Source organism: Artemia franciscana, chromosome 8 (genome assembly GCF_032884065.1).
Source record: "Artemia franciscana chromosome 8, ASM3288406v1, whole genome shotgun sequence".
NCBI classification, from domain to species: Eukaryota; Metazoa; Arthropoda; class Branchiopoda; order Anostraca; family Artemiidae; genus Artemia; species Artemia franciscana.
Window position 1 is genome coordinate 46209292 of NC_088870.1, and position 14999 is coordinate 46224290.

Sequence of the window (14999 nt, forward strand, 5' to 3'; positions counted from 1 at the left end):
CTCTTCAAGAGACTTCGCAGTGATGGTAAGCGCTGTATCATCGGCAAACGTGGTTAAATCTGCTTCCGATAAATAGAAACGTAGAGTCTCCACATATATCAAAAATAATAGTGGCCCAAGCACAGAACCTTGTGGCACACCGCACACCAGAGGAAATAACTTACTACTTAAATCACCAGCAACTACTTTCATACTTCTTCCATATAAATACGACATGAACCATTCAAGCAGTGTACTACAAATCCCAAGCACGGACATCCTGCTTAACAAAACTTCCAAATCAACACTGTCGAACGCTTTTCTTAAATCTACAAAAATTGTCATAGGAATAAGCCCTTTTTTGAATGAACCATTTATAAGATCCATCAGGTGATTTAATGCATCAGAGGTTGAGTGTCCTCTCCGGAATCAAAACTGGCTTTCAGAAAGCATGCCGAGTCCCTCCAGGTAACTGTAGAGGCGTTTATGTGCAACTTTTTCATATAGTTTTGATAAAATTGGTAAAAGCGATATTGGTCTATAGTTTGTTCGGTCTTTTTTGCATCCTCCCTTGTGAAGGGGTATTATTTTCGATTGCTTGAGCTCACTAGGAAACTTTCCAGTTTCAAAAGACAAGTTAATGAGGAACATAAGGCATGGCATGATATAATTGACTGCGCTTTTCACAGCTCTTAGGCTCAGACCGTCTGTCCCTGCTGCGTTAGATTTCAGATCTTTGATTATTTTCGTCAGTTCACTCTCATCACACTTATCAAATTCAAATGTGCATCTTTCGCCTCTTGTATCATCAAAGAGATTATCCAAAAAAATCACTTTTTGCTTGAACATCTCACTTAATGTCACTTCCAATTTCTAAGAAAAGCTTACCAAATTCATCCGCTATTAACTGACCATCGGATATTTCATGACCTTCTTCCAGTAGATTCTGACATTCATCTCTATGATTCCTTTTTCCTTTCAGCACATTATTCACTAGATCCCACGTCCCTTTCATATTCCCCTGTTTTTCTTTAAACACTTCACTGTAAAACGGATGCGCTTTCGTCGTATGTGATTTACTTCGTTTCTGAGCAGTTTAAACCCTCTGAAATTCGGCTCAGACGGGGTCAACAAGTCTTGTAAGCATTATTTCTCACTTCAATCAAATCAATAATCTCTTGTGTCATCCAAGGTTTTCTCTTGATATCTTTCCGATGATTTACATATTTGAGAGGACAGCATTCATCATATATTGCAACGAGAACGTTCATATTCTTTTCAAAATCAAGGCATGCGTCCTTTCCCTTGTAAATATCATCCCACAATATAACGCTCACATTTTCAGTAATAATTATGTAATAATTTTGCTAATAATTATGGTATCAGTAGTAGCATGCAAATAGAACCTTTGATTTTTTTTTAATCCGTCCAGCACACGATGAAAGTTTCAACTTAATATTATCAACCTATGTTGGCATAACGTGTTTTGATTTACTTAAATACAGTTTGAATATTGTCCAAAATATTTGCCTTGACAATCCTAATAAGGGCTCATGCCAGATTTGCCTCTCACTCAATCGGACTATCTCACTGGACTTTTTCTACAATTAGCCATGACTTGATGCCTTCAACTACGTGTTTTTAATTCAACAAATAAAGTGACATTATTTTTATACAATCCTATTAAGCCAGATTTGCCTCTCACTCAATTGGACTATCTGTCTTGGCTTTTTCTACAATTAGCCTCACCTTGATGTCCACGACTACTAGATTTTAATTCAAATGATATGGTTGCTCTTAAATCATTTTTGACTCTTAAAAAGGGCAGCATGACTTCCAATTTCAAATAAAATGAGCCCCATCTGAAGTTTATATGACCAGCCATTCTGTAAAAACCTTGTATGTCCCCAGGGTGTAACTTACAACCTTTGCCCCATGGCTCTGGAGGGCTGTATAAACCCTGAATGCTATGTTATACTTTATGACGTTATATGATTGACTATTTTGAACAAAATGGCTATCTCACAATTTCAATCAGATGCATTTGATCAGGGTAGTCAGGGGGGAGGCTAGTTGCCCTCGATCACTTTTGACTCTTAAAAGGAAACTAGAACTTCCAGTTTTCGAACGAATGAGTCTCGTCTAAAGTTTCCATAACATCCCTTCCGTAAAAACCTTAAGTACCCCCGAGGCATAGCTTCAAACACTTCCCCCAGGCTCTGGGGGTTTGCTTCAACCCCCAGAAACCCCAGTATTAGTAGTAGCAGTATTAGGTGCAGTATTAGTAGTAGTAGTAGAAGTAGCAGTAGTGGTGGCATGCAAATATTGCCTTTTGGCTAGCCCAACATCGCCACAAAAAGCCCAGGTAGTTTCAATTTCATACTCAAAGCCCTTTCTAAGATATTTCTGGTGTCTCCTTTCGACAATCTGCATGCAAATGGCGTATTTTAATTTAGTTCATCTCCCCCCTCAACACTCTCTGAAATTGTCGCCTTGATACCCTTGCCCTTAGTGGTAGTAGCAGTCATGGTAGTAGTAGCAGAAGTATTAGTAATAAAAGTGACAGTAGGAGCAGTAGTAGTATGCATATATCGCCTTTTAGTCAGTTGAACATCCCTCTCGTAATGTCCTAGAAGTGTCATCTTTATGTCCTAAGCCATTCTTAAGATATTCTTGATGTGCCCTTTTGACCGCATTTATGCACAAAGCATATTCTAATTTGGTTCAACTTCTCACTCAACATATCCTGAAATTTTCACCTTAATACCCTTTGCCTTAGCGGTAGTCACAGTAGAGGTGGTTGCAGTAATAGTATCTCTACCCTGCATACATTGCCCTTTTGTCAATTAATCACCCACTCATCATTCCATGAAAGATCTAAGTTAATACCTTAATCCATTCCTGAGATTCGCCCTTTTCACAATAAGTATATACAAAGTGTATTTTGATTTATTTCAACTTTCCCTCAATATTCTCTGAAAATTTCACCTTCTCCCATTTAGCCATTGTAGTAGTAGAAGGAGTCATAGTAGTCACAATAGGGATGGCAGTTGCGTTATTAGCAGTAGTAACAATAGTAGCAGTAGTTGTATGCACATATTGCGTTTTAGTCAGTTGAAAATTCCTCTCATCATACCCTTGAATTTTTAACTTAATACAATAAGCTGTTCTTAAGTTATTGCGGTATGCACTAAGTATATTTTGATTAGGTCAACATTTCCCTCAAAAATTTCCTGAGATTTTCACCTTAATATCCTCAGTCTTGATAGTTGTCACATTGGAAAATCGCAGTTGTAGTAGCAGTGGTTATAGAAGTAGTTTTGGAAGGAGTCAGAGCAGTAGCAGTAGTAATAGTAATAGTAGCGTGCACATGTTGCATTTTGGTCAATTGATTATCCCCTCGTCATTCAATGAAAGCTCCAACTTAATGCTCGAAGTCATTCCTGAGATAGGCTCTTTTGACACCCTCCAAGAACATAGTGGTTTTGACTTTGTTCAGCAGTCCCCTCCATGAAAACTTCACCTGCATGGTCTTTTTCGGCACAATAGGTCAAATACGTCCCCCTCCCTTTCCCAATGACAAACACTATATTTAAACAGTGAGCAAGTGATTAAAACTTACAACCCTCGCCCCAATAGCTATGGAGTGGGGAATGGTTGTCGTCCCAGAGACGTAGTTTTGGACCCTCCGACTATGCTGAACAAGTTTTCTTCTCAAAATTTTAAATCAGTTGTCTTTTGAAGTTCTTTTAACAATAGGGAAAGATTAAATGGGCCGGCAAAATCGGCCTACTGGCTTAGAAAAAACATTACTGTGGACATCTTTAAAGTATAAACATATATAATCCAGCCGACCATTTGACTATGCTATTTTTAAAGTTTTGATTACCTTTGTCTGCTTTTGGGTTCAAAAATCTAAAGAAGATAACAATCTATGTATATGTGCGATATTCAATCAATACAAACAGCTATGGCTATTGACTTCTTGAAGGAGAACCGAGCGTGGTCTATCCAAAAGTTTTAAAGACCAGGTTCGTTATAGAGTTTGAATTATTATGCCATTATTTTCTGTCCTAAAGGATATACCAACACTAAAAAGAGCAAAAAAATTATAGTAAAAAAAAAACCTTAAAATTAAACAAAATTTAAATAAAAAATAATTGATTTGAAAACCCTAAAACTAAAATACCCGCAAAATGAACATGTAATTAAAAAATATTTAATTAAAAGCCCCTTTATCCCTCAAAGTACAATAGTCATATTGTTTATGTATACCCTGCTTGAAAAGATAAGAAGTCGTAACATAATGGATTTTGGATCAACTGAACTGTTCTGATGCTACATTCTTTAGCATAGTAAGTGTTTACCAATTTACTTTTTGTTTTGAAGACTAAGTATGTATTGTCACCTAAAACCTTTTGATGTCTATAGGTTCTGTTACCTAATAAGGACCTGTAATTCCCGTGTTGTGGTCTGCTTTAAGAAGTAAATAAAAGTAGTCATATTTTAACATATGTCTTCTTTCCAAGCTCAGTAGGAACGTCTCTGTTCCTACTGAACAGACACCTACCTCGCTTTAACCTATCTTGTGGAAATAATCTATTTCCACTAGATGGAGACAAATAAATCTTTACTTTACTACAGCAAAATTAATTTAAACGAAGTTTTTCTTCCTGAAACTGAAAATTTTCAAGACTAAAAGGAAGGCAGAGAGGTTAGACATGATTTATATTTCAATTATCCAAAGTGCAGTATTCAATTATATTCCAGGATATCGCTGCCCTTACACTTCTATTCTTTGTCTAAAAAATTAAATTTTTCAGAGCAGCAAGAAAAGAAGCTTATTCTTTACTTTTTGGTGTTTTTGGAGAGAAAATTATTCTTTTTAATGTTCTTATTACGTTCGTATTCTCAAAGGCTCATGATCAAAATAGGTTGCAGAATTTACTTACATTTCAAGTCCCTTATCATGGTTTGCCAAGGTAGTGTGAAAACACTCAGAGTCCCTCATTGGGAGGATAATTTTGGAAAAAAAGTTTTTCTATATCTTCACTGGAAAACAGACTAAATACCCACCCCCTTGAAAAATTAAATTTTTCAGAGTAACAAAAAAAGCTTATTCTTTACTTTTTAGTGTTTTTGGAGAAAAAAGTATTTTTGTTTAATGTTCTTACTACGTTCATATTCTCAAAGGTTTATGATCAAAATAGGTTGCAGTTGTTATTTACATTTCAAATCTCTCATCATGGTAGGCCAGGGTATTGTAAATACACTCAGAGGCGCTCATTGGGAGGATGATTTTGGAAAATGGGTTTTTCCATATTTTCACTGAAAAACAAACAAACCCCCCCCCCTCCAAGACTATGAAAATAAATGTTAAAATTTTCATTAAAAATGATTTAGGATAAATCCTTGTCCCTCCCCCATGATATTTTCTTAAATTGATGTTTATGAGCACTGCATTGTTTTTTGTGTCTTTTACCGGCCGAAAGAACTTTTACAACTGTGCCTCATTTTACTCAAACTTAAAATGATCATACCAGCCAATTAAAGTAAAAGGGACAAAGTTTATATGGCAGTTTTTGGTGGTTATTGGCTGTTAACTGTATGTTCAGTAGTATTGTGCCTGGTCAGAGAAGCGGTACCTTATCGCACACTTTGCGACATCAAAAAGTAATCATATAGTTCTGGAGCGAGTAATTATATTGTCCACACCAGTTGATGAGGTGGGTTGTCTATTCTGAAACTAAAATCAAATAATCGTTTCATTCTCGGAAACATGTTTTTTTTTAGGGGGGAAGAGCTAGCAAGAACTTCATTTACCGTCAACAAATGTCCACGCTGCTTACAAAAGCGGAAAAGTAGGATTCCCACAGCAAACAACAGTTGATGAGGCAGGACTTTTGACCCTCAAAAAGTGAACTAGAACTTTCAATTTCCAAACAAATGAGCCCTCTCCGAGGTTTATACGACCATGCTTTCTATAAGAACTATATATTACCCTAGGGCAAAACCACCAACGCCCGCCCATGTGCCCTAAGAAGTTGTGAGTACGCGGGAAATTTTGCTATTTGACCCTTGAACCGTTTCTAAGTATATGGCTGTCTCAAAATCTTTATCTGATACATTTGTGAGAAAAGGGAGGGGGTGAGGCTAACTAACCTCCGATCACTTTTATCTCTTAAAAAGGGAACTACAACTTTAAATTTCCAATCAAATGAGTTTTATCTGAAGTTTATGCGAGTATCTCTTCCATAAGAAACATATATACCCCCAAGGCATAACATGCAACACCTGCCCACGGGTCCTGGGGCAGCAATGTTGACAACGGAGTTTATGCTATCTAGCCTTTCAACTATTGTTAACAAAATATCTATCTCAAAATTTTTATCTGATGCACTCTGGGAAAAAACTGAGGGGGCTAGTTGCCTTCCAATTACTTGAGTCACATTAAGTCACAGACTCTTAAAAAGAGAACTAGAACTTTCTTCCGATCAAACAAGCCCTTATGAAGTTTATACGAGCATCCCTTCCAAACGAGCATTATATGCCACAAGAAATTGTCAACTGTCTTCGTTTAGAATACAATTCTGGAGCAAATTCATATTTTTAAATAAAAATTTAAGCTGTGTTGTATAACTTGGCTCTTAACATATACCGCCTAAAATAGTATTACATATATTTTTGCATTTAAGACATGATGAAACTACAACAATTGGAAAACAGACAAAAGTTGACTTGAAGGACGTTAAAAACTTTTTGAAAGGAAAGGGCAGAGACAAATAACGATTCTTGCTTTATAGGAGAAGAAACAACAGTGAATGAATAATGAAGTCTAATTTGAACATAAACGTCAATAAATAATCAAATTAACAGAAATGAATATTCAACGTAAAACGGACATCTTGTAATTTGTATTAGGGTAAAACTCAGACCGGGCAAATATCAATCAGTAAAAGGATTCGGGATCCATTTTTCTGAAAATCTGTTGATGTTAACCTGACAATTGCGATTTACTGTTAACTTTACAATGCACTTAACTAAATGAAGTGCTTCAAAAATTACTTGTCAACGTTTCATTCTCCTGTTTGAGAGATTAAGCTATAAGATATGAAATATAAACTATAAAAAACGCCAAAACAGCAAAGAAGAGAGAAACGAGGACAATAACAATCAGTGAAAAACAAAAGAAAAGGTAATGCAAACATTTCGGTTGAGACCTCTGGTTAACCGTCCTCAGTGCAGAATAAAAAAAAAAAAAACACAAGCTTTTTCTCAGGGAAAGAATGAAAATAAAAATTAACAGAGGACTGGTTTGAAAAAATGTCGACAGTGTCCTCTTTCAATGGTGTTTTTAGACCCTAATGTATCCTTATTTGACCAAGGCAAAAAAGTGAAAAAAAAATACAAGGTTCACTTAGCCAGCGCTAACTACATTCGCCAACTCTGTTTTCTTTGCGTCTCTTAAATAGTTTACATTAAACTCTTTTGTTCTGATAAAGAAAATGTCTTTTACTAATGAACATCTTGAAATATCATCTTTAAAAATGTTTGAAATGCACTCAAAAAATTACTTCAGCCTAAGCAAATAAAATTAAGTTATCTTTCTAAAAACCTCCATTATTTTACTTCAACAGTTCAACATATGAGAGGATGTGGACCTGAGTAAGTTAAAATGTTTGATTTTAGCCAGGATAAAAAGGTTTGGTTTTCTCCGTTATCTTTGAAACTACTTATATAGGCTAACATCGGCCTACTGCATAATGGTTTAGTGAATTCTAGCTACCCTTCCAAGGCCTAGCTTTCTGAATCCTGTATAGGCCTGTAATCGACAGTTAATAATCCTGTATGTCAACAGTTTTTACTGGTGCTAATTCTTCCTCACAAAACAAATCTTCCTTCATATCCAAGGTATCACATGCTTAACTAAACTAGCTAAACCCCGACTAAAGTGACCTGAAAAAAGAACAGGTGTTGGAGTGGATGCTCAAAAGCTTCCTCACCAACTTATATATTTATGCAGACAAGTATAATTCATAAACCCAATGAAAGATGCTTATTCCTTCTCATGTTTTGACATCCCCTAAACTTATGGGTCTTAATTTATACCCTATATAGGAATCAGCCAAACCCAAAAAGAGTAGCAAATACTAGAAATATAACTTAAGAATCTGGGCCAATGTGTCCATCTTCTAAGAAACTAATCTGGGTGGATGCTCAGTGAATTGAGGTATATGAGCAGCTATGAGAGGATATTTATCAGGAATGAACTTACCTTTTCTAGGAACTTGAATTTCTAACCATATGCTAGTTGACTAAATTGCTGAAAGAAAAGCTCAAAAGGTGAACAAAAATGTGACTTCAGTGACAAATTCAATGAAAAAGTGACTGCAGCTGATCCCTGCTATTACCAGGCCCACAGAATAGCTGAGGCACTGAACAATCAGTTCCAAAAAGTCTTCACTACCCCAGACAGAGATCTACTTCCCAATCAACCTAAGTACCTGTACCTAACTAAACTACAGTTGATAAACCAATGTTACTAATTACTGGCAGTAAATATGACACTGAGGCTAGACTTAAAAATCTAAACCAGAACAAATCTGTAAGGCCTGACAGAATTCATCCTTGGACATGAAAGGAAGCTCATGCAGAGCTGACCTTGCCTCTCTCAGCACTTCCAAAAGTCTGTGGATAGAAAGACAGTACCCCAGGGCTGGCAAAATGTTAATATTGCCCCTTTCCATAAATATGACAGCTAATTAGATCCATAAAATTGTCACCCTGTTTGCATTACATTTGTTAATGGGAAAATTCTGGAAAGAATTGTAAATGCTGCCATTGTCAGATACTTCACCTCCAACAATCATATTATGCTAAGTCATTATTGATTTAGATCAAGACAATTCATTGATACAAATCTGATAGATGCATGCAATTTCTCACAAAGCTCCTAGATAGGGGATACCCAGTAAATCTCATTCTCTTAGATTTTGCCAAGACATTGGGCAAAGTATGTCATCATCAACTATAGACAAAATGAATCACAATTTGGTTAGCCAAGGAGGCTATTGAGTGGGTGATGACATTCCTGAAAAATAGAAGCCAGAGCATAAAGTTTTATGGAGGAAAAATCAGGTATTTTACTCAGATAGCATTCAGGTGGAAAGTGGAGTCCCATAGGGAAGGATCCTTGGTCTAATGTTCTTCAACATTTACATCAATGGTGCCCCACAATCTGTCAAAAATAAAATGAACCTGTATGCCAATGGTTTGAAAATCATCAGCCCTCTCCTATCAATGCAAGTGTGGGAAGAAGATGTCATCATGGTGTAAAAAATGCTGCACATTCAGTCCTTGCAACAAAATATGCTTGAACTTGACCAATCAACCAAAACTAGAGGACACATTATGAAGCTATACTGCAAACAGGCCAACACCAGACCACAAACAAACTTCTTCCCAAGTTGAGTTGTGGGGCTCTGGAACTCCCTAAGTGAAGGAACAGCCTTAGCCCCTAGTTTGGAGGCCTTCATGGGAGCTGCAGACAAAGATTGGTCATCCAAGCAATTTAAGGTTATCATAAGGCTTGTCTCATCTTTGTTACTGCCTATTGGAATCTTAACAAAACAACATTATACCCTAATCTTCATCTTCTTTGTCTCTGGTTTTGGTTTCAAAAATGAAACTCCTGTTATTTGAGCAGACTTTTTTCTTATGTTAATGGTTTTTACATATATATGTATAAATTTAGGGATTGCATTTGTAGATCTTGGAAACCTCATAAATTGGGATTGAGCAAAGTTTTGAAGCTGAAAAATCTTCTTGTGCTTCATTTAAGCAGAAGATCTGTTTTGCAAGGTTTTGCTTTCATAACATAGATATTTAAATGTAATCAAAGGTCAGTGCCCTCAAACAGGGAGAAGGAGTAGAGGGGGGTACTTAAAAATACTATCTTGGGTCATACTTTAGTCTGTAGACCCATTGCTGAAAGTTTCATTTTCCTAACCTAAACCCTTTCCAAGATTCCAAATCTTGTTTAGAATTCACTGTATTATCTGGTTTATGGGTGAAGACTAACAAAATGCTCATTTAGAAGGTTGCAGTACAGTTGCTAGGCAAGAGTCCTTATTTTTGGGCTTTGACATAGCCTATTTTTCACAATGACGTGTTTTATACTTTTTATGGCACTTGGTATTAACCAAGTGACATATAGCAATCACAAATTCTGTCAGTCTGTCTGTCCTGGTTTTGCTACTTCAGGCACTTCCAGGCAAGCTAGGATGATGAAACTTGGCAGGCATATCAGGGACCAGACCAGATTAAATTAGAAATAGTCGTTTTCCCAATTTGACCATCTGGGGGGGGGGGGGTGGTTAATTCGAAAAAATCGAAAAATTTTTAACTTACAAAGGAGTGATTGGATCTTAATGAAATTTGATGTTTGGAAGAATATCATGTCTCAGTGCTCATATGTTAAATTTCAAACTTATCTGGTGAAATGGATGTGGGGGGGGGGAACCTAAACTCTTGGAAAATGCTTAGAGTGGAGGGATTGGGATGAAACTTGGTGGGAAAAATAAAAACAAGTCCTAGATACAAGATTGACATAACCAGAACGGATCTGCTCTCTTTGGTGGAGTTAAGGGGGGGGGGCTAATTCTAAAAATTAGAAAAATGAGGTATTTTTAACTTGCAAAAGAGTGATTATATCTTCATGAAATTTCATATTTAGAAGGACCTCAAAACTTAGATATTTTATTTTTTTATCCTGACTGAGTCCAGTGTCATTAGGGGGAGGGGACTGAAAATCTTCAAAGATGCTTAAAGCAGAGAGATCAGGATGAAACTTAGTAGAAAGAATAAGCACAAGTCCAAGTTAGGTAACTGACATAACTGGACTGGATCCACTCTTTGGTGGAGTTGGGGGGGGGGGAGTAATTCAGTAAAATTAGAAAAAATGAGGTATTTGTAACTTACAAATGGGTGATCAGATCTTAATGGAATTTCATATTTAGAAGGATCTTGTGCTTTAAAACTCTCATTTTAAATCCTGAACAGTTCCGGTGACATTGAAGGGAGTTGGAGGGGGAAGCCAGAATTCTTGGAAAACGTGAAATCAAGGTATCTTACAAATGGGTGATCAGATCTCAATGAAACTTGATATATAGAAGAATCTTACATCTCAGATGCTCCATTTTCAATCCGTATCAGATCTGGGGACATACAGCACTGGAGGGGGGAAACAAAAATCTTGGAAAATGCTTAGAGTGGAGATATTGGAATGAAACTTGATGGGAAGAATAAGAACAAGTTATAGATACGAGATTGACATAAATGGTACGGATCCGTTCTCTTTGGGGAGCTGGGGGGTTGTTAATTTGAAAAAGTTAGAAAAATTGAGGTATTTTAACTTAAGAACAGGTGACCAGATCTTAATGAAATTTGATATTTAGAAGGAACTCGTATCTCGGAGGTCTTATTTCAAATTCTGACCAGATCTGTTGACATTGGGGGGAGCTGGAGGGAGAAACCAGAAATCTTGGAAAATGCTTATAAATGTTGTAGATACATGACTGACGTAACCAGACTGGATCTGCTCTCTTTGGGGGAGTTAGATGGTGGGGTTCAGTGCTTTGGCGAGTTTGAGCTTCTGGACGTGCTGGGACGATGAAAATTGGTAGGCGTGTTAGGGAGCTGTACAAATTGACTCGATAAAGTCGTTTTCCCTGATTTGAACATCTGGGGGACTGAGGGGAGAGGAAAAATTTGAAAATTTTGGTATTTTTAGCTTGCAAGTGGGTGATTGGATCTTAATGAATTTTGATATCCAGAAGGACCTTGAGACTCAGAGCTCTTATTTTAAATCCCGACTGGCATTAAGCCTCTGATTTTTCTTCTAAAGCAATCTATTGATTCTAGGAATTTTGCTGGAACTCATACCATATGAGCTCTTGGCTCTTCTGACCTTTCACAAGTGCCATATGAGCTGTTAGTTCTTGTTTTGAACAGTGTTTGCTTAAGTTTCTTTGTTATCTTATGCTAGCCATCATATTTGGTAAGGTTTAGGGTATGGGGATAAGTTTTTTCATTGTATTCTATTGACAAATGTTACATAATGGAGAAACTAACAAAATATTAAGCCAAATCTAAAGCTTCTTCGGATGACCTCATGTTTGTCTTTTGCTGGTTAACTGGGTAGAGAGCTTATTTTTGGGTTGGTTGACACATTTATATATGTGTAGCATGTCACTCTGCTTGAATTGGAAGGTCAAACATGAGAGCTTTACGTTAGATAGCCTTTCATTATATGGTTTTTTACCAAATCCTGAGATGTACCTGGTGGCCCTTCTTTGTACGCCTTTAATCAACTGTAATTCACATTTGTAAAAAGGACCAGCAAGGCAAGTTCCATGTGATTGGCTAGTAAGTATTCTTTTAAGAAATCCAAGGCAAGAATTTGTTTTGGAAACAGTTTGTGCAGTGTTCATGGAACTTCAGAAGATTATTTATAGTGACTCCCAGGTCTTTGTCAGTGGTGCAAGTTTAGAGAGGAATGGGGGATGATGTCTGGTTATCATTCATACTGTATTGTTGTAGTGGATCATTGTGACCAAAATGAATGGTGATGGATTTTGATACGTTGAAAGAGAGAAGCCACCCATCTGCCCATGCCTGAATGTGGTCAAGGTTAGATTGTATTGATGATTTATCAGGTACATTAAATAGTTTTGAGTCATAAGCATAAAGGGTTAAGTGGTTGCTGACTTTGGTTATCTTATCATTTATATAAAGAAGAAACAATGTGGGTCCCTAAACTGTTCCCTGGGGAGCACCGTGTAGAACATTACAGGGCTGGGAGTTGGTAAATTTGCTGTATGTTGTGAACAGCCATATAGCCTGAGATCTACCAGCCAGGAAGTCCATTAGCCAGTCTACTAATTCATGGTGGATCCCTACTGCTACTAACTTAAAACGAAGCTGATTATGTGGGATATTGTTGAATGCTTTGGCTAGGTCTAAAAGAAATAAATCAACCAGAAGGTATTTGTCCAGTAACTGGGTAACCTGTAAGTAAGTGTCTAGAAAGTTAGTTTCTACAGGGAGAAAGCTGTTCTGCCTGTTGGAGATAATTTCATTAGTAACAAGGTGTTGAAGAAGTGCATCATTAACAATCCTCTCAAGGACATTTGCAACAGCAGACGTGAGGCTGATACTTCTATAAACTTCAGCTTTGGATCTGTCCCCCTTTTTAAAGATAGGTGGTATATAGGCTAGTTTCCATTGGGAGGTGACATACATATGATCAAGGTTATGCTGAAAAGGTATAGATAGTGCAGGGACAAATTCACAAGAAGCTTCTTTTAGCAGACAAGGATGAATGTTATCAGGACCAGCACTTTTGTTGATATCCAGGCTTTTGAGCTGTTTTTCAACCATCAAAGCAGTAACTTTAATGCAACTCATTTTCTTCTGGATGTTGTACTTTTTAAGTTGGGAATGGAAGCATTATCAGGTTCATTTCTGAAGACTGATGCAAATTGCTCATTCAGAAGATCAGCAATATTATAGGTGCCAATGACTTCGTTTCCATCACTTTTTGTTTAGTATTTTATGGATCTACTTTATTTGATAATTTATCTGGTTGTGTTATGTGCTTGCTACATATCGAGAATTCAATGATACATGATAAGAATTTTTTAGGGCTCAACTTACTTTGGTAGGCAAGGCTTGTCCCAAAGTTATAGTACAGTTGTTTGGTGGTATTCCTTCATTCATTATGGGCTTTGACATATTTTCCATAATGGCCTCGCTTTTCCAATGGCGTTTCTTTAAGTTTCTTTGTTGTCTTATGCTAGCCGTCATGTATGGTAAGCTCTTAGGTACAGGGGTAATACTTTCTGTGTTCTCTTGCCTAGTTTCTATGAGTAGAGCCCAGAATTTCTCCCACTGCCTGTTGATCCCACCCCAGTGGGTCAACTCCCGGTTAATATGCCTTAATGTGACCCTAATCGCCGTGTAGTCTGTAAATATCATTTTTTTTTTTTATGTCCAATAATTCAATGGCGAGGTGGTCATTTTTGCTAATAGGTGGGAGATAACTTATCCTTCGGATCAGTTCACTTGCATACAAAGACTAGGTCAAGTAATGTTGGTTGCTGTTAGGGGGGAAAACGTATAGGTTGCTTGATTGCTTTGAAAGTAGCAAGATCATGAACACAATCAATAAAGGGACTGATGGCGGATGAACTACAAGTAACTGGGTTATACGGAAATCCTCCCACAAGAGATTATGAAAATTGAAGTCACCTCCTATAAAAAATCATCTTTGGAATATCCTGTGGCTTTGTGGAACATATTTAATAGCGTATACTCGGTATCAATCAAGGTCAATACTACAGGCAGCACAGCCATATGAATGGGCTTGCTTGGACTCGTTTGCCTTTAGGTGGCAATATGGCTTGATTTGTTTAATATATATTTAAATTATTCTATTAAATAAAAGAAAAATTCCACAGAATAATGTGTCTCGTATTAAATTTCTCCATGATTGACCCTGTCTGGGATTTAAATGCTTTGTTCCAATTCTAAGATTCATGTTCAAAAATGAGCAGTATTTTTCAAGATTAGGCTGAACATTAATATTTATATGTGATTAGGCTTTACTTTTAATATGTAAAACAGTTAGTATAGTATAGAACTAAAACACTGTAGCTAATCATGCATGTATTAAGAGAATTTGGACAAATGTGGAATTTTGATCTGATTTCTAGGTAATACAATATAATATTATTCATAGTTTAGCTATTTAAGTTCTGATTGCTTCACTTTACAACCCCCCTCCTTGTGATGGATAAATATACATCCAACTTTTTATATTCCCATTTTATTTTACGAAGTTCTTTCCTTTTATGCTTGATCAGCATTTGTATTTTGCTAATAGCCTATATATAATAATCATGTATGTAATGGGAATGTGTAAAGTGAGGTGGATGTCGTTAATGTTTTCCTAAAACAAT

The 14999-nt window shown here is 36.7% G+C and overlaps 2 protein-coding genes across 3 annotated transcripts in view; one reads left to right on the plus strand and one right to left on the minus strand.

Moving 5' to 3' along the window:
- Positions 1 to 1106: 1106 nt before the first annotated feature.
- On the minus strand, positions 1107 to 13446 carry LOC136030692 (uncharacterized). Its single transcript, XM_065709760.1, has 3 exons — positions 12891 to 13446; positions 2968 to 3116; positions 1107 to 1346 (listed from the first exon to the last, which is right to left on the minus strand). The coding sequence occupies exons 1-3, from the start codon at positions 13444 to 13446 to the stop codon at positions 1107 to 1109; spliced, it is 945 nt and encodes a 314-aa protein (XP_065565832.1).
- The window catches only part of LOC136030492 (uncharacterized), a 28454-nt gene continuing 20992 nt past the window's right edge, over positions 7538 to 14999 (plus strand). For both annotated transcript variants that reach the window (XM_065709515.1, XM_065709516.1), the window contains exon 1: positions 7538 to 7644. The gene's annotated coding sequence lies outside the window, so the exon portion shown is untranslated. The remainder of the gene's footprint in view (positions 7645 to 14999) is intronic.